At 40.1% G+C, this 23,576-nt stretch overlaps 1 protein-coding gene across 18 annotated transcripts in view; it reads left to right on the top strand.

The window, feature by feature from the left end:
• The window catches only part of LOC131927627 (ensconsin), a 50,769-nt gene that overhangs the window by 2,661 nt on the left and 24,532 nt on the right, over positions 1–23,576 (top strand). For 6 of the 18 annotated variants that reach the window (XM_059283352.1, XM_059283350.1, XM_059283342.1 and 3 more), the window contains exons 2-5: positions 18,721–18,891; positions 19,120–19,350; positions 22,287–22,543; positions 22,658–22,946. In XM_059283352.1, the coding sequence (XP_059139335.1) occupies positions 18,721–18,891; positions 19,120–19,350; positions 22,287–22,543; positions 22,658–22,946 (948 nt within the window). Of the gene's footprint in view, positions 1–1,730; positions 1,858–9,256; positions 9,390–9,525; positions 9,664–10,257; positions 10,395–10,701; positions 10,819–18,720; positions 18,892–19,119; positions 19,351–22,286; positions 22,544–22,657; positions 22,947–23,576 lie in introns of those variants that run through there. The other 12 variants (XM_059283351.1, XM_059283347.1, XM_059283357.1 and 9 more) reach the window with 8 other exon arrangements.

The raw sequence follows: 23,576 nt of genomic DNA, 5'->3' as shown, positions 1-23,576 counted from the left end.
CACGGGTTTGTTTCGTCCCCTTTCCCCCACGCCATCTCAATAGGGCAGCTTATAAAAAGTAATCACAAAAGAGTTTGTTTTTTTTAAAATTTAGTTGCACCGTATGGCTTGGTGCCCGAGCACCTGCGCCCCCCCCCCCCCCCGCCTCCCATCCCCCACGCCACACAAACAAAAATATCGTTGTTTTAGCGACAATTATGCGCTCTATTATGTGCATCGCACCATTTCTACCCCCATCCCTAGCAAATACACTTTGTTATTAGCGTCTTCTTGAGTTTGATCCATAGCATGATCCCGACCAATGGGATTTTTAGCTTCAGTAGCGTCAGGGGCTGGGGATATGGGCCGCAGCTGGGGGGACACAATTTGAGAGGGTGACACAATTTGAGAGGGTGACACAATTTGAGAGGGTGACACACTTTGACACAAATTGAGAGGGTGACATAATTTGACACAAACTGAGAGGATGACACAATTTGAGAGGGTGACACACTTTGAGAAGGTGACACACTTTGAGAGGGTGTCACAATTTGACACAAATTGAGAGGGAGACACACTTTGACACAATTTGACACAAATTGAGAGGGTGACACAATTCGAGAGGGTGACACAGTTTGAGAGGGTGACACAATTTGACTCTATTTAAGAGGGTGACACAAACTGAGAGGGTGACACAGTTTGAGAGGATGACTCAATCAGAGTTTCTTCCAGTCATCTCTTTGGGGGGGGGGGACGCCCCCCCCCCACTGGAGAAAAAAGTCTGGAAGAAACACTGGACACAATTAGAGAGGGTGATACAGTTTGAGAGGAAGACTCAAAAGTCGAAATTTAGCGAAACGTACTGATTTATGTAGTTGCATGTCTAATTGATTAGAGTCATCATTGTACACGTTTCATGCCATCCGACTTGGTGAGAGGGAAGACACCAATGTGAACTTTTAACTAAGTACAAGTAAATTAAGATAAGAGGAAGGGCGGGTGACACCAACTTAAAATTATGAGAAACAGTGTGTTAAGAATTTAAGATCTGGTTCAATAACTTATTATAGTATTTATAGCTAAATAACCTAAGCCCTTATAGCAAAGTAGTCCTGCGTATAGCTAATAGTATATTAATCCATTTTTATGACAACTCTATGACAAATATTTTCTAAAACGCAAAACTGTGTTTAAAATTCAGAATCTAGATTAATTCTTATAAATGTAAAAAGTGTGACGTCACTATCGGACACCCCCCCCCCCTCATCACACTTCGTCACAAAATTACTACCCGCCCTCCTCCCCCAAGGAGTGTGACGTCATTTATGGAGGACCCCTTTTATAATTATGCAATATATTTAGGGCCTACTCTTTATCAGTGATAATGAATTTTAAAATGCGAGGTTGTAGGCCAAAATATCGAATCGTCCTTATTGTTTAGGCCCTAGATTTATATAATACTGCATACAATCCGTATCATGTATTATTATTTTAAATGAATAAAGGTACATTTTGTTTTATAAATATAAGTTATAACTGATAGCGAAAGATAATAAAGGCCAGGTTTTGTGGGCGTGGTCTAAATACTGAGTCACATATGTATATAACAATAATGTTAATGTTAAAATACATTATTATCAACCCTATCTTGTATTTCTTGGTGTGAAAAGCTTAACAAAGAACGCGTTATAAATTATATTTAACGAAGTTTAAGGATTTAAAATTATTAAACGCAATTTAGATGAAAGCGATTCTGCCCTCGCTAACATATCAGCTCATAGGCTCGCGCGTACCATCATTTCCTGCTAGAATTTATTGTGACGTCATGCCTAAAGAAAATGGCGGATACCTCAGAACCTGATGGAGTAGAAAACAGAGGTAAATAGTTTAACACAATTCACATTTTTATTTATTTTAAGTAATATAGGTAGTTATAACACTAATCAACATTTAAAAGTACGCTGGTATTAAAAATATGTAACGATGGCCTTAAAAGTTAAACACTTTGACCTCCAATGCTCTATGTTAAAAAAAAAGGAAAATAAAAAAATGTTTTGTTGAATGTTCAACAATGTTGTTGTATTCTATTAGATCTATTTTCAGCAATTGTTTAAAATTAATAAATTAGATAGGCCTATGTAATTTATAATAGGGCTGTTATGGGAAAATTAAAGACCAGACAGCATTTTAAAATATTTGTAGGTAGATCTACTAAAGGCCTGGCTTAAAAGTTAACAACTTACATTTGATAAAGAAATGAGTCAATGAGAATAGAGAAAGATAAAAGTAAACGAAGTGACTACTCGGAATAAGATATGCATGCGCAATGGAGAGAAACTATGACTTGCCATCTCGCCGATGTTTTCGATGGTACTGCGCATGCGTGTGTTTACAATCGCAGAACCCTAACACAAACCCTAATCCTATCCCTAGCCTAATCCTATCCCTAACCCTAATAATTGTAGCCCTAACCCTACCCATAGGTCACTGCGCATGCGCAGAGCTATCTTTTGCCGACTAAGTGGAGACGTTGGGGAGAAAAATCTTCTTCTGAGTAGTCACTTCGTAATTTAATTGGCTTAAAATCAATGAGGGCATCTACTAGTAGTACTAGGCCTGTTGTTTAGTTATCGTTAGGCCTTAATTTAAAACATAAAATTTATTTTTATTTTCCATGTTGTTAACTGCACTTTTATGATCTCAAGACATTTGAAGATTTTTACGTTTGAATATCATCAGCATATTGCGCCCGATAATTAATAGTTGATAGTCTGGTCTACAACATTTAGACTGTGAAACACTGTCTAATTAAGTCCACAAAGTAAAATAAAGTTCTTATAAAAAACTCTAGTGGGACGAGAGTATGATCATGTTAAGCATTGAACTTTCTTTCTTCCAGTTCTTGCTTTTAGTTAGTGTTATAAGGTTATGTGAGTAATACTAATTAATAATTATACTTCCAAAATATAGCTTTAACGCTGCCTGAACATTTGTTTAATTAGTTAGAGCTAACTACTAGACTTAGAGTCCCTTTAGGGCTTTATAGAATAGTTGTAGTTAACTTATTTATTTAAATAAATACAAAAAAAGCTACTATTTAAGCACGATCAAAGCAAGCATGTTCTGTGGCATGCAAAATAAGTAGCTTATCAAATAAATGTAATTTATTTTATTTTAGTTTTAGTTAAACTCAAATATTTGCATAGCCATGGTTAGTTATTACTCAAAATATCTCAGTTAGGATTAGGTTTTCTTTGAGTTAGTGGTTGCAGCTAAATACACAATCATAACACAAAAGGTTCTTAGGTATTAAGAATACTAAGTAATTCGGTACATTTTCACTTGTACTTTTTTGTTAATTGTAATAGTTGCATAACTTATAAGGGACATCAACCCCATAGCACACCTCTAACTCAAATTATAATTTATTTATCCTTCCTTTGCATCATTGATCAATTTTTTTCTTATCTAAATATGGCTGCCCCTGTTCAACAATCCATCTTGTTATGATTATACATAGACATTGCTCATTACTATACTATTAACTTAAAAATGGTCAAACAATATGTTGCAAAATGTTCTCCTAAGAACAGCTATAGTATCTAGCATCTCTGCACCTGGGTGATACTTTTTTTATGCATTGCCATATTTCTTTTATCCTTAAAGCACCTGATAAGATTACTACATTGATAATTTAGGTTTTACCCAAAATTGTGCACTTTAAGTGTCTCATGTGGATGATGTAAAGTTTATTACAAACTGTTACATTATGTGAGTGTAAGTGTAAAGGGTATTATAGACAGAAAAAAAGATCTGGTTAGTAGGCACTATGATATAAAATGGAAGCTATTTGAAGAAACAAAATGAAAACATACCATTGAGTTATGAAGAATACTTCAAACAATTTTTAAGATAAAGAAGAAATTGAAGTGATTACAGGTGTGCACTGTGATAATATTTGATTCAAAAACTTTCCTTTTTGGTAACTCTTATGATGTTTAAGGTAGAAGTTGATTTACGATATTTCAAAGGGAAATAAGCTAATCATCACAACAACATTAACTGGTTTGTGAAGTATACTTTTGTTTTTTAACTTTGAAGTGTCTTAATTAGTTATTTATGCAGAGTGAACTAGCACACCTGACTTGCATTGCTGTGTGTACTGTATTGCATTTGCCTTAACCACGTCATGTCTTTAACTGATTCTTAACTATTCTCAAAGGAACCGCGTGAAAAAATTCTTTTTATTTTTCACAGCCCTTACTAATTTAAAATTTATTTCTTCATATGTTGAGCTCGGTTTTCCTCCACCACTACTTTGGTATCAATCATGAAAACAATTGTATTCTTTTGTCCACTTATAATTGCCTGATAAATTACTGGGGTTCTTTGTAAGTAATGTCAGGTAGTTTTTGAGCAAAGAGTTTCTTTTAAGTAGACTGTCCTCTCATTATTTTAATGATCATTTTTTAAAACTACAAATATTGTTTGATATGAACATATATACCAGATTAGATAAACAACCATCACCTACAGATATTACTAAAAACTTGGCTATTATTGTTAGCCATTGGCTCATTATTTTTAGAACTGTGTTCAATTAGCCCTGGCTCAGCCGTCAAAGAATAATTGAATGGTATTTCAGCGCTCAGCTTTAATTACACCTTCCTAGTCCTTGCTGTCTGGGAATGTAAGGGTGTGCTTGTAATAGGACATTGTGCTAGCTCAATCTGGGGTTAGGATTATAGGTTTTAGCTCATAGTGAACCAAAGTTAGCCTAAAGTTTAAAGCGAAGTAGAAATGTGAAGTTGTACACCAGAGAGGTAACAGTTGTTCTCAACCTATTCTATTACTTGAGGAAGTTATTTATATTTTCAGTCTCCTTCTGCTGTGATCTGATATGTATTTGTTGTGTTTTATACAACGTGCTACTGTTTTAGTTGTATTGGGTGTAAGCTGTTGGCTAAAGGACACAAGTCACAACACTTTATTTAGTCAGAATAATTCAGCATTGTATCATGATTCTGTTTCATAGTGCCCTACTCTTATTGCATCTCTGTGAGAATCTTATCTTTATTTCCTTGTTTTCTGGTGTATTATTTCCCCAATCTGGTACTAATCTTTTTTAACCTAATTTTAGTGTTGTGGTGAAATTCTTAACTTGATATGGAGTTCCTTATGTTATTACTTTTTACACCACCCCCCACCACCAACCAATGTGTGAGGATATACCAGCAGGTAAATAGTTTCAGTTTTACAAGACGAATTATATCATGGCACATTGAAAGTCTGCAGCAAATTTACTAATGTTCACTTATCTCTTCTTAGAATACAAGGTCTTTAGAAAAATTTTATTGTGCCAGTAGATAGTATGTGGATATGACAAGAATGCTGTGTATATAAATAAATACCACGTATCTCTTAGTACACCCAGCGGTGTTCTAGTCTAGCTGTCCTAGCGAGGTATACGTTTCACTGACATTTCACGCAATAATAGCCGTCCACCAGGTTATAAAATACCTGCGGCAGGCTAAAGGATCCAGCTGGTTAGGAGCGCATTCTGCAAGTTAACAAACAACAACACGGGCATCTAGAGCATGGCTAACCGGCTGATGTTCACTGTTGGTATTTGGGTCTTTAGTCGTTGATGTACTGTATAATGTGTTGCATTTTGTGCACTCTTTCCACATGGGTTCACTCCGTCGTCTCCAGGGGCAGATACACATTCGTCTCGAAGTTGGCTCCCCTTATTTAAAATGTGTCTTAGCTCATTTATAACGCGTCTCATCCCCACCTGACCTTAGCGACGCCTCTGAACAAGTCCACTACTGTTCGTGAGGAGGAATACAATGGCTTTCTTACAGAAGTGAAATTTAACACCTGAATCAGTTGAGTTTCTTTGTGGTTGTGTTTTAACAAGCTTGTTACCGTGTGCACCTTTTGTGAATGGGGGAGAAAACACAGTCGACGGATGCTTGTTCCGGACTATCAAAGCGGCACACACGTGACATACATACAGCCGTTGTTTCCTGTGGGATGTTGTCTCCGGGTCGTGTTGGTATCGCAGCTAGACGTTATCCAGTGTTATCAATCGCCGTAAGCTGGTGTCTGCCGTATGAATAAAGTAACCGAATCAACGTGTGTAAATATTAGCTAATCGATCGTGCCGGGCGGACGGGTAATACGTCTGTGTGTTTGTTGTTTAGTCTGTGGAAATGTGCGTCTATCTCTGCTTCAATGCAGCGTTAATAGTTCACTAAACATCCCTCAGTTGTCGTTAGTTATGCACCAGGAGTTATGCACATTGGAGCCCGCAACTTTGTAGATCAGTTTGTAATTACAGTAGAACTTCGCCGCGGCCAATGTTGGCCCCAAGCCCCTGTATACAATATTAACACAAGCAACGCCCTGTCGGATCTACTCCCGTCTCAGCGTGGATTGATATTGAGTCAGGTTCTATTTTTAGCACGAGCCAACCTTTTTTTTTTTTACACTTGTGGAAGCTGCTCACCATCTGGAGACACGGGAATTTCTGTTACCTGGCCCAGGTGAACTCTGATTGTTTGCTTCTCAATTTATCAGGTAGATTTGGTCCAGGGCCTTCTCACTTTGTAGTCTCGCGTAGAAGATCATTTGGCGAAATAGAGAAGGGGGGGGGGGGAATGGACGAGGGAGGAATGCGTCTTTTGATCTTGGGTCAATTTAAAACTTGAAAAGATTATTTTTTTGTTCAGGTGATTCTCGCACTTTTAGTGGGAAGCTTTATTTTTTATTTATATTTCCGGTCGTGCTTTTTTATACCACTTCAATACAACCATTGCCCAAGGATGCATATGTAGTTCATTTAACTTAACGAAAATAAGCATATTCATTTCCTTCACCAGACAGATTGTAATGAAGGTAAATAAACGTCGATGAATAATTGCACACATTAATTAGAACCACTCGATCCGATGGGCGTTAAAACGCTGAATACATGAAATGGTGGATCATCATTTGACGAGAGGTTTTCTATTGAACCTTGTTCCCCCCTAGAGCATAGACCGCAGTAAGACGGTTATCATCCTTCGATTGAAACTCGTGCCCGTGAATGAGGCGTCACTCTAGTTATTCATGACTCAAATGTTTAGAAAACCGTCCATCCATGGTATCTTGGCGGAGTTTTTTTTTCTTCTATGCACTTATAAAAATAGTTTGTTTACCTGTAACTGTTTTATTACTAACCAAACAACGGGAGTTCTTTTTGCTAAAATGGTGGTGTTCTTTTTTGCTGTATTGGCTATTTTGTTTGATGACGTGTTTTTTTTTTTTAATGTATGTTGAATTGTGTATCACTTATCTTAGACAAATAAAATATTGACTAGCACAAAACGTATCTGACATTGCTAAATCAACACTTTAATGTTCACGTGATTTAAGTCGTTTATTAAAAAAAAACATTGTACGTGCAGATGGTTCTTTTATACTATCTTTTCATATTTATCTGTCGTTGTTAGTTATAGGGGGTGGGAGGAGGTCACTTAATCTGATTTGTTGTTTACGCTTCAAGATTATCATCAAGACTCAATATTATAGTCTGATAAGTAATAAGTATTTCAATAGAAGAAATAACTAATTCAATTTGAAATATTATTATTGAACAAGCTCCCCCCCCCTTCCTTTTTTTATTATTATTCTTAGGTGCAACTAATATGCACACTTATGTCTTTTTACCAAGTAATCTATCTTTTGGGCACTTATAACTGCCCGACTGCCATTGCACCCATAGACTGCCATTGCACTCATACTTGTTTTTACACAAAGTCGTTGTATTCAACTTCTTGTTTTCTCCCACTTGAAAAAAATCCAGTAACAAATTATTGGGAAAATAAAGTTCCTTCCTGTGTTACACAGCAAGCCTCTAGATGATTGATATGTTTCGCATTGGTTGAATAGGGCCTTTTGTTGTGGCTGCAATTATATCCACATTCACGCAGCTAGGGGTGGGGCTATTACATAGTGAACAAATGCCAGTGAAATCTGAGGTAAGGAAGTGAAAGTTGCGTTCGATCACCGAACAGTTACAAATGAGTGCAGGTTTTTTGGTGTGTGTATGTGTGCGTGTAGCTGGCTGTAATCTGGTATGTTAGGCCTGTTGATGTTGCGTATGTCCTTATCTTGACGTACTTCTTGAGTGGCGCAAGGTAACTCGTGTCTTGGCGGAGTTACGGGAACTATCGTGTCTTGGCGGAAAGTTACGGGAAATGTCGTGTCGTGGCGGAAAATTACGGGAACTATCGTGTCTTGGCGGAAAGTTACGGGAACTATCGTGTCTTGGCGGAAAGTTACGGGAACTATCGTGTCTTGGCAAACAGTTACGGGAAAGGTCGTGTCCTTGCGGAAAGTTAGGGGAACTATCGTGTCTTGGCGGAAAGTTACGTGAACTATCGTGTCTTGGCGGAAAGTTACGGGAATGGTCGTGTCTTGGCGGAAAGTTACGGGAACGGTCGTGTTTTGACGGAATGTTACGGGAACTGTCCAGCTGCAGTGGAAAGTTAACTGTTACGTTAAGGTGAAAAGTGTTTTATTGAGATTGTAAGTTAGATGTTTAGTTATGCGAGTAACTTCGGAGCCTCGTTGTTCGTGGTGTAAAATGTTCTATTGTAAAGTTTTTCGAGCCAGTTAACTTTGGGAACTTGTTATAAAGTAAATGATGAGAGAGCTAGACTTAAGACCATTGGTTCTTGTCTTGAGCGTGCGTGTCTGACGGCAGTATCTGCTCCCGAGAGAACAGCAAAGTGAAAAAACATTTCCTGACCTGGATACACAAAGTAATCGATGAAACACGGCGTAGAAATGTAATGCGAGTTATTTTTTCATTGCTGATGTTGTTGGCTGGATGGTTTAGCGCAGGATCTTCACACAATGTTTTGGTTCAGCTGGGGGCTTACAAGAACAAGGTATACCGTAATATACGCATCTATATCAACAGTAAGAACATGCCAACCTTGATTCTAGCATTTATTTGCGGTATTTGACTGTTTCCCTGAAGCTTAGTCTAGTCGCTTACTTAAAGTTTGCACTACTGTATTTGTGGTGTATCGGGATTATAGACATTTCTTTAAACGAATGAAATCAATGAGATTCTACTGCTCACCTACATGCGCACTATTGGAACAGAGCGGAATCCCGCTTAGTCACAGGACGATTTCACGGCAGAGCCGCCTTGACCTGGCATGCTCTCACATGCTAGCACGTGCCTAGCCCTCGTGCCAAGCGCTCGCAGTTTATACCTTCTCAATGAGCATTCTTTCACTTGTACTCTATGGGATCACCTTCGCTTCAATGGTGATGGTTTATAACTTACTGAAAGGATTGTTCTTATTTTAGCGGCACGATCAATAGCAACTATTTAAAGCACGGCTGTTCAGGTATTAATTTTTCAGACACTGCACTAGAGGTTAATAAAATCGATACTGTGATAGAGATAATGTAGGTCAGCGCATCACCGACATACCACTCGCGTGCTCTTCACTTGGACGTTTGGTTTATTGTTTAGGTGAACCGCGGTAAGGTTAGGTAAGTGGGAACCTAATCCTAACCCACGATTTGGGTTTGTTTTCTGATGTCGTGGCGGTGACACACATCACGCGGGGGGAGTTTGAATTTCGCTGAGTAAGTCAAGTTGGCTGGTGTACGGTGGAGGTACAGTATTTTTTTTTTCACCGGACTATACACACACTATCCAGATAAAACTTTTTAACTAACGCTGTTCCTTTATTAAATCAGTTATAGGTTGGCGATTTGTACATTTTAAAATTTCGCTGGGTTTTTTTCTTAATATGTTTAATCTAGATTCTATATCAGCATCTGTAAACACAAGGTTCTTTATGTTACCAATAGAGTTCTGCACGTCAAGGCCTGTATTCGATAAGTGACTGTTCTTTACACATTTCAAGGACCTATGATGATGTGAACCCATATTTTCCTTCTCAGTTACTGTTATGTTGTATTTCCGTGTGTCGTATACATCGATAACTCTAGAAATGGGTCGCCTGTTATCGTTGATGTGACAAATCTACAAAGCTTATAGCGTAGAAAACAAAAATAGGACAAGTATTTGCACATCTGAAAATAGAAACCAACATTGGGGTGGGTGACAGATAATAAACTAGATAGATGCCTAAGCTGGCTGTGGTACGTGACAACATCCAATAGCCCGACGGTTTACTGGAGGAAGTTGTCACTCAGTTGTACAGTTGCTGGCACTGTTTTTTTTCTTTATGTGGGATAATTACCTGATTTATTTCCAAAAATGGATTCTATGTATTACATGGCGTGTGAAAGTGAATAATGCTACAGAGATTGGTGTAGATGAACTACGTTAAACGGTGTCTCGACAAGATATGTGTGATAACTCCACTATAACATGAAATGTAGGCTTTTTTTCCTACTTAAAAAAATAATTGTGTCTATACTACTAAATATACAATACCAGTAATTACAATCTATGTTTTGACTTCAAACAATGTAAACCTACGTTTAAGCTTCCAACTCGTATACTACCAATATAAGCGAGGCTACCTATAGTATAGGCCTAGTTAGTAATTGAAATAATATAAAAAGAAGCCGTGTTTCGACTTGCAACTATATGGAGCTACGTTTTTCACACAGCTGTCGTGCATGACACATCCCCACGCTGCTAGGCTTACATATTCAGTGTAAGATTAACATAATCCATTTCCTAGGTAAATGTTCTGTCCGCTAGTCGTGCTCCAACTTTGGGCTAACGGTCGCACATCACTCGGATATATTGATGTGTACAATGTACATCGGGTTAATACATGATGGTCTTGTAAGGTCAGTTGTGACTTGTAACTTTGTATACATGTTCGCTCATCACTCGGATATATTGATGTGTACACTGTACATCGGATTAATGATAGTGGTCTTATAAGGTCAGTTATGACCTTTATGTTAACGTTCACACATCACTATGCTAAGGTAGTACGTCTTTGTATATGTGCTGTAAACCACGGTCTACTACATTCAGTGCTCTGGTAAGGTCAGTTCTGATTGTGTATCCAACTCTTGTTTGTGCCAAATCTGTCTCTTCATTCTGACCTTTAACCCCCCTCCCCCCATTCCACAGTGTGTACTTTCCTGTGTACAACTACACAAATGCGTCAAGCCGGTTAGATCACAACAACAGCGTACCTTTTAGACCGTGGCGTAAGATTTCTTGTCTCAAGTCCTGGCGGTTTGTTTTTAAGGTTGGGAGGGGCGAAATGTTGCATTGATTATCGATAGTTTTTGGTCTTTCGTGGCCGCCTATTGACACTTAAGTTGACATTGTTCATGTCTATTGCTTCAGTAGATCTCGTTTATTTCTAAGGTTTCTTTGCTTAGTTTATCTAACCCAGTAACTTGCCAATACTAGCTGGCCACCCCAGTAACTTGTCAATACTAGCAGTGCTCCATAGCACATCAACTATCCCGGTAACTTGCCAATACTAGCTGGGCTCCATAGCTCATCAGCTACCCCAGTAACTTGCCAATACTAGCAGTGCTCTGGACTCCCTACATCAGCTACCCCAGTAACTTGTCTATACTAGCAGTGTTCCATAGCACATCAACTATCCCAGGAACTTGCCATTACTAGCTGGACTTGCCACCACATCAACTATCCCGGTAACTTGTCAATACTAGCTGGGCTCCATAGCTCAACAGCTACCCAAGTAACTTGTCTATACTAGAAGGACTCTGGACTCCCTACACCGGCTACCCCAGTAACTTGCCAATACTAGCAGTGCTCTGGACTCCCTACGCCGGCTACCCCAGTAACTGGCCAATAGTTTCTGGGTTCCTTTCGATTTTTGCCCACTCAGGTGATCTGTACACACCACACTGAGTCGCCTTGGTTCTTTAGCTTGACTCGGCTTAGCTATTGATTTTAGCTTTCATTTCTCTCAGTTACAGTCTCCAAGTTTTTTTTTCTTTTACCTGCCTTTTGCTTTATTTCCTCCTATACATCTTTGCCTTGATTCCCCTTTCTCCCTAAATAAATTCTCATAGTTGCTTCTCGGGTCGTGACATGAAGTTGATGAAGCAGCATTTTCTTGTATCTAATGTTAATGGTTCACAGTTCACATCATTTGATTTTTTTTTTAAAGGTCAGAGTTATTTCTCTCCTTGCCGGGGGATAGCGGTAAATTACTCTTTTTAACAAGCTTGGTGATGTTTAAAAAATGAATCTTTAAAAAAAAAAAAAGTTTAGCTATCCGCTTACGTAAGTTATGTCAGGACTTGCACTAGAGATACAGCTTAATAAAAATTTCGGGTTATGGTTGCATCTCTTTACATTTTAGTTGTTGTTTATTTATTTTTTTGTAGACCTTCTCATTTTGTGTAGTTTGTAATACTGAGATACATGTATATAAGCTGCAGTAAAAACTGTCGGCGATGCCCTGGCATATTTAATTATTTAAAGCAAAATATACCAGCAAAATAAAAACAGGTTATACAGTAGTTTGTGTTTAATTTTTTAAAAGAATTTTCAACAGACTCAATGTAATTTTTTAATCAGACTAGACGCAGACCTCTTACAAGAATACTAATCTCTTCAAATAACTCTGCTGAACAGTTCACACCAAATTACACTCCGTACTCATTGACTCCTCTAGAACATTCAAATTGTTACAGCACTTACAGTCACTACAACTGTGCTAAATGATAGAAAGTTATTTTTAGTTTGAACAGTCACGTGGTTCATAGTACTGTGCATCGATGCAGCGATGTCATCTGTGTGGGTCCGTCTAGTGTGCCCCGGGGATAGATCTGTAATAAGTTACCGTAGATCTGAAGTTTTATTCTAATGTAGGGCACCTGTTGTTTTTTTTTTAATAAGGTCGTTATGCTGTCCAATATATTGCATTTACCCGTGGGCTGTCTTACCTATGTAGAAGGACAACTTAATCCACGGGATTTATTCATCGTCGATTTGGTGGTGTGTCAATATGTTTTTGCCCTACCGTATCAGTGTGGTGTTGGTCCTGTTAGATTTCGTTACCACTTGTTCTCACATTTTTAGTCCGGGGTTGGTGCGTTCTAATAAGTGAGCGTGTGCACACTCCACCTTAATCTTCCAACTCTATTTGGCCGTGTTACCATCTTAAGTAACCACTTTTTGTCACCATGCTACAGTCTAACTGTGTATGTCACACTAAAATACATCCAAATGGGTGATATAAAGAACTTAAGAAAACACCTTCGGACTTGGCGGTCAGTATGACAGCCGAGGTAGAGTACACCTGTTTCCGTGACCCCCCGGCATATGGGGGGATAGTGTGGTCAGTTCTGTGCCCAGTTTCTTACTTGCATCAGGTACGGTGCTCAATGACGTCCTTTTGACTCGAGCCCATATAAAGAACGTAACGATGAGAAATGATTTAATATACTGACCTCCTTATTAGCCGCATCAACTCCCAATCACACCGCACTCTCTGCAACTATGCAAGCAGTGTGTTCTATTCTAGGATCTAAAAAAACAACTGGCGTTAACCTGGTTATTTACCATTGACATAACACGTGCTCATCAAAACTTCCAAGCGTTAGATTTCTTCTTGTGTGTGTGTGTGCCTCTGTTAATCGATACATTTTATCGATATCGGCCACCTAATCAATGGAGATTAAAAAGGCTGACTTCATCGTTTTAAAATCAGTACTGTTAGTTTTGGTCTTTGTCTTTTTGGTTTATCTTCATCCGTCGTCATCGCAAGCTAGTGGACTAGACCAGGGGTCTCCAAACTTTTCAGCCCAAGGGCCGAATTAACTATCAAATATCAGTTCGGGGGCCAGAGTTTCTTCAAGCGCCCCCCCCCGAAAAACGTGTACCTTCCCACCCCCCCATCCCCCCTTAACGAAATATAATTTATATATAAATATATACCAATTTCAATTGCCCCCCCCCCCCCGGAGAACAAAAAGTCTGAATGAAACACTGTCGGTGGCCAACAACACACTCGAGGTCCAAGTTTGCTCTCAAATTATTCTTCACGTATTTCATTCTTGAAAGTGTTTGTTCACACAGGTATCTTGTTCAAAAAATTGAAAGGTACTTTGATGCAAAAGTTTTAATATTAGGAAAATCCTCCTTTTGCAAAAACTTTTAAAAACCCACCCGCCCTTCTTTGAATGTGTCTCTAATGACCTCCAGCTGCAGTTCATCTTTGAACTGTCTCTGAACTATCTATATTCTTTCCGGTAACAGTGCCATACATTCCATGCAGGGAAGCCAGCTCTTGTGTTCTGTTCATGTCTTCATCCACACCTCTAATCAACATAAGCATTTGAGAGGTGGAACAGCTGTCCAGCGACTGATCCATTACAATTAAAAAATTGAGAAACTTGCTTGCATTTTTCACTATTTGTGTCACGCTGTTTTCACCTATGTCTGTAACACGGCGGGCAATGGTATTTGCACTCAAAGCTACATTTTCAAATTATTTTGAATTTTCTGGTCATAGTCTCTCGGCCACCTCTAACAAACATTTATTCCGTGGACAAAAAGATCGCCGCGGGCCGGATGAGAGGACCCCGCGGGCCGCATCTGGCCCGCGGGCCGTAGTTTGGAGACCCCTGGACTAGACAATCACCTACAGAACTAGACACTAGCATCAAGCGATGTTTGAGTACTGGGACCAGACATCAGGTGATGTTTGAGTACTGGGACCAGACATCAGGTGATGTTTGAGTACTGAGACCAGACATCAGGTGATGTTTCAGTACTGGGACCAGACATCAGGTGATGTTTGAGTACTGGGACCAGACATCAAGTGATGTTTGAGTACTGAGACCAGACATCATGTGATGTTTACTGGGACCAGACATCAGGTGATGTTTACTGGGACCAGACATCAGGTGATGTTTGAGTACTGGGACCAGACATCAGGTGATGTTTGAGTACTGGGACAAGACATCAGGTGATGTGTAGTGAGACCAGACATCAGGTGATGTTTACTGGGACCAGACATCAGGTGATGTTTGAGTACTGGGACCAGACATCAAGTGATGTTTGAGTACTGAGACCAGACATCATGTGATGTTTACTCGGACCAGACATCAGGTGATGTTTACTGGGACCAGACATCGGGTGATGTTTACTGGGACCAGACATCATGTGATGTTTGAGTACTGGGACCAGACATCAGGTGATGTTTGAGTACTGGGACCAGACATCAGGTGATGTTTGAGTACTGAGACCAGACATCAGGTGATGTTTACTGGGACCAGACATCAGGTGATGTTTCAGTACTGGGACCAGACATCAGGTGATGTTTGAGTACTGGGACCAGACATCAAGTGATGTTTGAGTACTGGGACCAGACATCAGGTGATGTTTGAGTACTGGGACCAGACATCATGTGATGTTTGAGTACTGGGACCAGACATCAGGTGATGTTTGAGTACTGGGACCAGACATCAGGGAATGTTTACTGGGACCAGACATCAAGTGATGTTTACTGGGACCAGACATCAGGTGATGTTTACTGGGACCAGACATCAAGTGATGTTTGAGTACTGGGACCAGACATCATGTGATGTTTACTGGGACCAGACACCAGGTGATCTTTACTGGGACCAGACACCAGGTGATGTTTACTGGGACCAGACACCAGGTGATGTTTGAGTACTGGGACCAGACATCATGTGATGTTTGAGTACTGGGACCAGACATCAGGTGATGTTTGAGTACTGGGACCAGACATCATGTGATGTTTGAGTACTGGGACCAGACATCAGGTGATGTTTACTGGGACCAGACACCAGGTGATGTTTGAGTACTGGGACCAGACATCAGGTGATGTTTGAGTACTGGGACCAGACATCAGGTGATGTTTACTGGGACCAGACATCATGTGATGTTTGAGTACTGGGACCAGACATCGGGTGATGTTTGAGTACTGGGACCAGACATCAGGTGATGTTTACTGGGACCAGACATCAGGTGATGTTTACTGGGACCAGACATCATGTGATGTTTACTAGGACCAGACATCAGGTGATATTTGAGTACTGGGACCAGACATCAGGTGATGTTTACTGGGACCAGACATCATGTGATGTTTGAGTACTGGGACCAGACATCATGTGATGTTTGAGTACTGGGACCAGACATCATGTGATGTTTACTAGGACCAGACATCAGGTGATGTTTGAGTACTGGGACCAGACATCATGTGATGTTCGAGTACTGGGACCAGACATCATGTGATATTTGAGTACTGGGACCAGACATCATGTGATGTTTACTAGGACCAGACATCAGGTGATGTTTGAGTACTGGGACCAGACATCATGTGATGTTTACTAGGACCAGACATCAGGTGATGTTTGAGTACTGGGACCAGACATCATGTGATGTTTGAGTACTGGGACCAGACATCATGTGATGTTTGAGTACTGGGACCAGACATCAGGTGATGTTTGAGTACTGGGACCAGACATCATGTGATGTTTACTAGGACCAGACATCATGTGATGTTTGAGTACTGGGACCAGACATCATGTGATGTTTACTAGGACCAGACATCAGGTGATGTTTGAGTACTGGGACCAGACATCAGGTGGTGTTTACTGGGACCAGACATCATGTGATGTTTGAGTACTGGGACCAGACATGTGATGTTTGAGTACTGGGACCAGACATCATGTGATGTTTACTAGGACCAGACATCAGGTGATGTTTGAGTACTGGGACCAGACATCATGTGATGTTCGAGTACTGGGACCAGACATCATGTGATATTTGAGTACTGGGACCAGACATCATGTGATGTTTACTAGGACCAGACATCAGGTGATGTTTGAGTACTGGGACCAGACATCATGTGATGTTTACTAGGACCAGACATCAGGTGATGTTTGAGTGCTGGGACCAGACATCATGTGATGTTTGAGTACTGGGACCAGACATCATGTGATGTTTGAGTACTGGGACCAGACATCAGGTGATGTTTGAGTACTGGGACCAGACATCATGTGATGTTTACTAGGACCAGACATCATGTGATGTTTGAGTACTGGGACCAGACATCATGTGATGTTTACTAGGACCAGACATCAGGTGATGTTTGAGTACTGGGACCAGACATCAGGTGATGTTTGAATGCCGCGACGAGTCAGTCAAGTTCCACTATAGCGCATGTTTGCAGTGTGGGCAGTTTCTCCCCTTGGCTGTGACTACAGCTGTGTTAAAAAAACACCTTGATCTTGAGTGGCTGCACACACAGACGCCCTCCGTCTCGCCGGTTGTTTAATAGAGTCCTACTCTAGAGTCTTTATACGGCGCATACCTAACGCGTAGTTTAGTGGTTGATGAAATTGAATTTTTTTTTAAACATTGATAACTGCCACTAAACTTTAGTGCCCTATAAATTGAAGTTTAACTAATTTTATCGCATCCACTCACAAGGCACGATTGCTCCTTAAAAAGCAAAATATTGGTCCCTCCCCTCATTTTCTTGTTTCTTTGGTCATAAGATGTGTTAATGTGTGTGTGTGTCGCGAGTGTGAGGGCGACGGGATAGGCAACGTTACTTTGAGTCATCCGAGGCTTTGTCATGATTCGGCCGTCTAGTAACCTTTAGGGGTGGCTTGTTGTGGTGGGAGGGCGGGGGAGGAGGTGGAGAGACCGGCATTGTGCTGGTCACGTGTTTTACTTCATGCCGCTACTCATGTTTCTGTTCGTATTTACTCGGTGTGGTGTCTTTATGATACAGTGGATGGTTAATCTCTTTACAATAATTTGTATCAGAATCTGTTCTCACATTCTTTATTTCAATAAAATTAAAAGAAGTGTTAAAAAAATACTCCCCCCCCCCCAACTAAAATACATTATGTCACGTGTGCATAAAAATGTGAACTTTGACCTCCTTGCATTAGAATGACAACGAGGGATAAACATGAGCATTGTACACGTTTGTATCATGTTAATATAGTCTTATTACAGCGTGTGTCATCTAGGAGGACACCATATAAGAGAGTTGTTTATTATTTAGTCATGTTACCGGAGGCTTACCTCCCATGTATAGGCCAAGAATGTAGCCGAGTATCATATGTACAGTACAGTGTGTAGATATAGCTCTAATAGTTTGTGTAGTAGCACCACCCACTGGCTTAGCGCTTCTTATCTTTGCTTTAATACATTCCTTGTGAAACTAGCCAAATGGTTTCTTACAACCAGATGGGCTGTTACACTTTATGGCGTTTTCAATGAATGCTTGAAATAATTGAAAACATGATCAAGCCTAAAAGGTCAACATTTTTTTTTAAAAAGAATTTTTTTTTGTACATGCACAAGTGCATAGGGCAGGTGCAGAAGAGTTGCCCTGGTTATCTCAGGAACATCACCTTCACAATCTCTAGCAGCCCCTAATTAAAAAAATTAGGCCAGTACCCATTAAAGCTGAGCATGCTTTTAAAGTTAAAAACCTGGAGTCTTTATTTTACCTCTGTGTTCTCTACCCCGCCCCACCTCTATTCCTATCCCATGTCACATATTCTAGTTGCTGAGTATTTCTATAGTTTTTTATAACTGGGAGCATAATAAGGTAAACCACTGCTGTATAAATGGATGGAATATAACAAGTACTGAAACTAATATACATCTGGTAGACAGTGCATCTATGAATATTTCACATATAACATTCTTTGTTCTTCAACTGTGCTAAAAATGACCCGTTTGCCTTTCCTTTTTTCCAGTCTCAGACAATGACACAAGCACAGGTAAACATGCCAGCTCTGAATCCTCCAAGAACTCAAAGGTATCCGACACACCTCTAGCTAGCTCATTGTCCAAACGGGTTAAAATGGATGGGGATGGTGATGGTGCTCCATCTTCATCATCGGAAGCATCACCCCGACATCTGAAAGGTGAATATCTTCTACATTTATTTTTATTTTTCTCTAATTTAAATACTGGTAACAAAGGTATTGGTCAAGCTATTTGTAGGTTTGTCAAAGTTTTTACAACGTTTTTATCTACACATTTTTATTTTTGTGTCTTTTTCATTAAGTTCAAATAATCATATTGTCTTAAAATTAATATATAAAGTTCATTGTGGTGTACCAGTCTACACGCTGATTTCTTACACACTGCAGGTGATGATGGAGGGGGTGATGGCAACAGGACCATATCTTTTGACAGCAGTGCTGAGTCTACCCCTAGAAGGACGGCACCCAAACGCTCGTCCGCGCCCTCCACGCCACAGACGCAAGACCTGAGTGTGGTGGACATGAAGACCTCCTGGGACGGCAGCGTCAGTGGGGGCAGTGCTAAGGGTGAGACCACTGATGGTGAGACAGGGTATAAAGTTGCCTTCCAGGCCAGAGGTAGGGGGGTCTCATGAAAACATTTTGTTCTCTCACCGCCTGCTGCATGGTGCCTGGACTTCTGTTACTCCATAACCCACCCCCCTTCAGATTTTTTTGTTTTTACCAAACACTAAAACATTTCAGGTTTTCCAGGTTTATTTTTGTTCAACCAAACACTAAACCATTTTAGGATAACTTGTTTTGCCGTGTTTTGATTTGTTACTAAAAGCTTTTTTTTTGCCAACGCCAAATAATTTTATTAATCTGAATACTAAGGTCAGTTTTAGTGATATTTGATGGGAATGGATATATTTTTTATTTTGTCATTTACCGAAGTTATAATTACAAAACTATTTTAAGAAAGCTTCAAGACTCTGGTGTTTATAAGGAAATAAATGAAATGTGCTCAAGTAGTGTGGCTGCATTTGTGTGCTTTTTTTTTTTTTTAATATATTTTTCTGCTTTGGTAAGCTGTTGCTAAATAAAGAATATTTTTTTTCTTAATTTTAAATATAGGAAATCGTTTGCTTTGAAAATAGTGTCCCATTTGTTGGCTCAGTATGTCATGTATGGCATGACTTGGCTGTTCTCCTGATGCTTTTTGCTAACGTCAAGCCTGGCTTTCATAATGTGTCTTGTTATTTTGACTTTACTAGCTATTTTTGAGTCCCCTGGCTCCATTGCAAATGTTTGATCGCTGAGGTACAGCTTACATGTGTTGTTATATTTTTAAAATGGGAATAATCATATTGGATATTTTTAAAATTCATAGCCACTGATATTTCAAAAGTGAGACTTTTTTGAAATGCTGTATTTAAGTGTTATATTAAATGGATTGTTTCTTTGTTAATTATAAAACGTATGTTTTTTTTTTAAACCCTTCTTTTTATAAACTATAAATATAGACATACATAAAAATAATTCATAACTTGGTCAGCTGTAGAATACAGTAGAGAACAGGCAATTTTTTGTTGTTAAAAATTTCAATAATATTACTCGACCCACTTTCAAGTAGCTGGAAAATTATGTTCTGAATTTCAAATGTTTTTCCACCTGGTTAAATGACCCAGCTGTTTGCTCATGTGTAGGCTTATTTCTGACTCATTCCATTGATTTCTATGCATTGTACTGTATGTAAAATCAATGCAGCACCCTGAGCCACCCCACTATGTACAGCTTGTGTATCCCTCATCTATCAACCCACTCATGTCCAGCAGGGCCCTCAGCTACAACATGTCACACCTGGTCGTGTGCATGGGTTAATTCAAAAGGGCTGTCATTGTCTGTGTTTTATTTTATATAGCTATAGCAAATTGACACAGCACCTCATCTATTTAGATAGGTTTTCTTGTTGCCCCTGGTTAAGCCCAGTCCTTTCCCCTGGTGGATTTGACCGCCATAGACCCCATCTCCTAATGGATGACCCCCATATCCACCCTTTCCTGAAGATTTTTGACTCCTGTCATCTGATCTTCTAGAAACATTAACCCCTGTCCTCCCCATTGTATCTTTCTTAAGGATATGACCCCAGTCCTCTCCACTGTATCTCTGGACACAACCCCTGTCCTCCCCACCCTATCTTAAGGACATGACCCTTGTCCTGCCCCCATATCTTAAGGACATGACCCCTGTCCTGCCCCCATATCTTAAGGACATGACCCCTGTCCTCCCACTATATCTTAAGGACACAATCCCTGTCCTCCCCACCCTTTCTTAAGGACATGACCCCTGTCCTCCCCACCCTATCTTAAGGACATGACCCCTGTCCTCCCCACCCTATCTTAAGGACATGACCCCTGTCCTCCCCACCCTATCTTAAGGACATGACCCCTGTCCTCCCCACCCTTTCTTTATGACATGACCCCTGTCCTCCCCACCCTATCTTAAGGACATGACCCCTGTCCTCCCCACCCTATCTTAAGGACATGACCCCTGTCCTCCCCACCCTTTCTTTAAGACATGACCCCTGTCCTCCCCACCCTATCTTAAGGACATGACCCCTGTCCTCCCCACCCTATCTTAAGGACTTGACACCTGTCCTCCCCACCCTTTCTTTATGACATGAACCCTGTCCTCCCCACCCTTTCTTAAGGACATGACCCCTGTCCTCCCCACCCTATCTTAAGGACATGACCCCTGTTCTCCCCACCCTTTCTTAAGGACATGACCCCTGTCCTCCCCACCCTATCTTAAGGACATGACCCCTGTCCTCCCCACCCTATCTTAAGGACACGACCCCTGTTCTCCCCACCCTTTCTTAAGGACATGACCCCTGTCCTCCCCACCCTATCTTAAGGACATGACCCCTGTCCTCCCCACCGTATCTTAAGGACATGACCCCTGTCCTCCCCACCCTATCTTAAGGACTTGACACCTGTCCTCTCCACCCTAATGGACACCACTCAAGTACAGGCATCTAGGGAAACAATTGGAGATAATTTTTTATCATTGAAGCAGCAAGGTTGTGGTGGCTTTCTAAGCCATTTTGAGGGACAAAGTTTTCTTTACTAACTCACATTCTATAACATATATCAGCACTTTTATTTTATCTAACAATTAAAAAAATCACTTTAAGACAGATGCAAACACTTGCTTGAATAAGAGGTTTGACACTAACTGTAATTGTATTCCCTTAGTGCATCTTATAAACTTCTAAGTTTTATTTAGTAATGATAAAAATTTTAAATCATAACAAATGAAACTTACTGTATTATTTGATATTAAGCTAAATAAATTCATCACACTCTTGCATTGAAGTTACAAAATTATAAACATTTTTAAATATGCATCCGTTTTACCTATTTATGTTAACTGGAATTAAAAAGTGAAGAATAAATACTGCACAGTTTATCTTCTACCTTGACAGCTAGCTTACACTTTTCATAATTCATATTTTTATCAATTGAAAAAGTGAACTTTCTTTTCTCTGAAACAAATGTACAATTTAACCACAGCTGGAATGCTGGCTGATCCAGTTAAAATAGCAAAAGAGAGGGAAAAGGAGGAGAGAGTTAGGCAAGCCAGAGAGAGGCTGATGGAGGAGAGGAGAAAAAAGTTGGAGGAGCTGAAGGAACAACAGAGGATAGCACAGGAGAACCGTGAAAAGCAGTTGGAAATGCGGAGAAAGAAAATTGAAGATCTGCGACGAAGGGACTCAGAAAGACGAGCCGCTGTAGAGGAGCGCAGAAAAATGAAGGAAGATATAGAAAGAGTGAGTATTTTAACTTGGGCAGTTCTTGTAATTAAAGGTTAATTTATAATTTCTTATATATTTAAATAAACTTTAAAGGTAGACCATTGGGTATGTTGAACTTTATTTTTTCAGGCTCGCCGTGAGTCTATACTGCAAAAAGCAGAGGAGCGTGTTGCCCGCTATGAGGCATGGAAAGCTGGTGGTCGCAAAGGTGGGAGGGGTCACATATTAGGTTTTGGTAGCGCCACCCCTCGTGACATCTGCCAGCCCTTCGAGCGACCTAGACGCTCATCCTCTCATAGCGCCCTTCAGAGGCGCTCCCCTAATGGGTCCGATATGGACTCGATGCGACCGCAGAGGCGTGCCCTCTCGGCGTGCAGTGCGGTGCGAAGGCACTGTTGTGTAGATTATAATCGGATCGGTATGTGGCTAACTCAAGCACTACTAACCCCTATTTTAGTCTTTAACTCAGTAGGACCCCTGAGATTTCTTTGGTGTGTTATGGTACAAAGTGGGTTATTTTTATTCATTTTTAAACCACTTTTTTTTTTCTGAGGTTTTAAAAAAAATAATAGGGATATCTTAGTTTTTTAAATTTTCAATTCTTAGACAAATCCTGTTAAGTTTTTTAAATTTCTGTTTTTTAATGGGTGGGTACAGAAGGGGGTAAACATAAGACATGCCTAGCTTCGGGTGTCCTACTTGAAAAAGGGCTGGTCTTAGATCCAGTGGGCAAGTGTCATCCATTGCCAGGGCCCAAATCTCAAGTGGTGAGTAGTGGGAGGTGCAGGCACTTGGCCTTGGTTGAACCTTGACCCAGGAGAAGGCTGGCCTTTTATTATGCAGCAGGTTCCATTGTTTTGGCGGTAGTGGAGAAACTTTTTGGCATTGTTTCAGGGAGTATTGATCTGAAAGCTGGGCTAAATTTACATTTTATTCAACTTCCAACTGAAAGGTTTTTAGGTACCTGGTGCATAACATTTTATTCAATTAATTTAAATAACATTTAAATCTGCAATTTTTGTAAAGTAAAAGTAAAGAAAATTTAAAA

The sequence above is a fragment of the Physella acuta genome, unplaced genomic scaffold (assembly GCF_028476545.2).
Source record: "Physella acuta isolate Inbredline_101_S28 unplaced genomic scaffold, ASM2847654v3 ptg001425l, whole genome shotgun sequence".
Lineage (NCBI taxonomy): Eukaryota > Metazoa > Mollusca > Gastropoda > Physidae > Physella > Physella acuta.
Note: the sequence above shows the minus strand (reverse complement) of the source record. Positions and strands in the feature narration are given on the sequence as shown.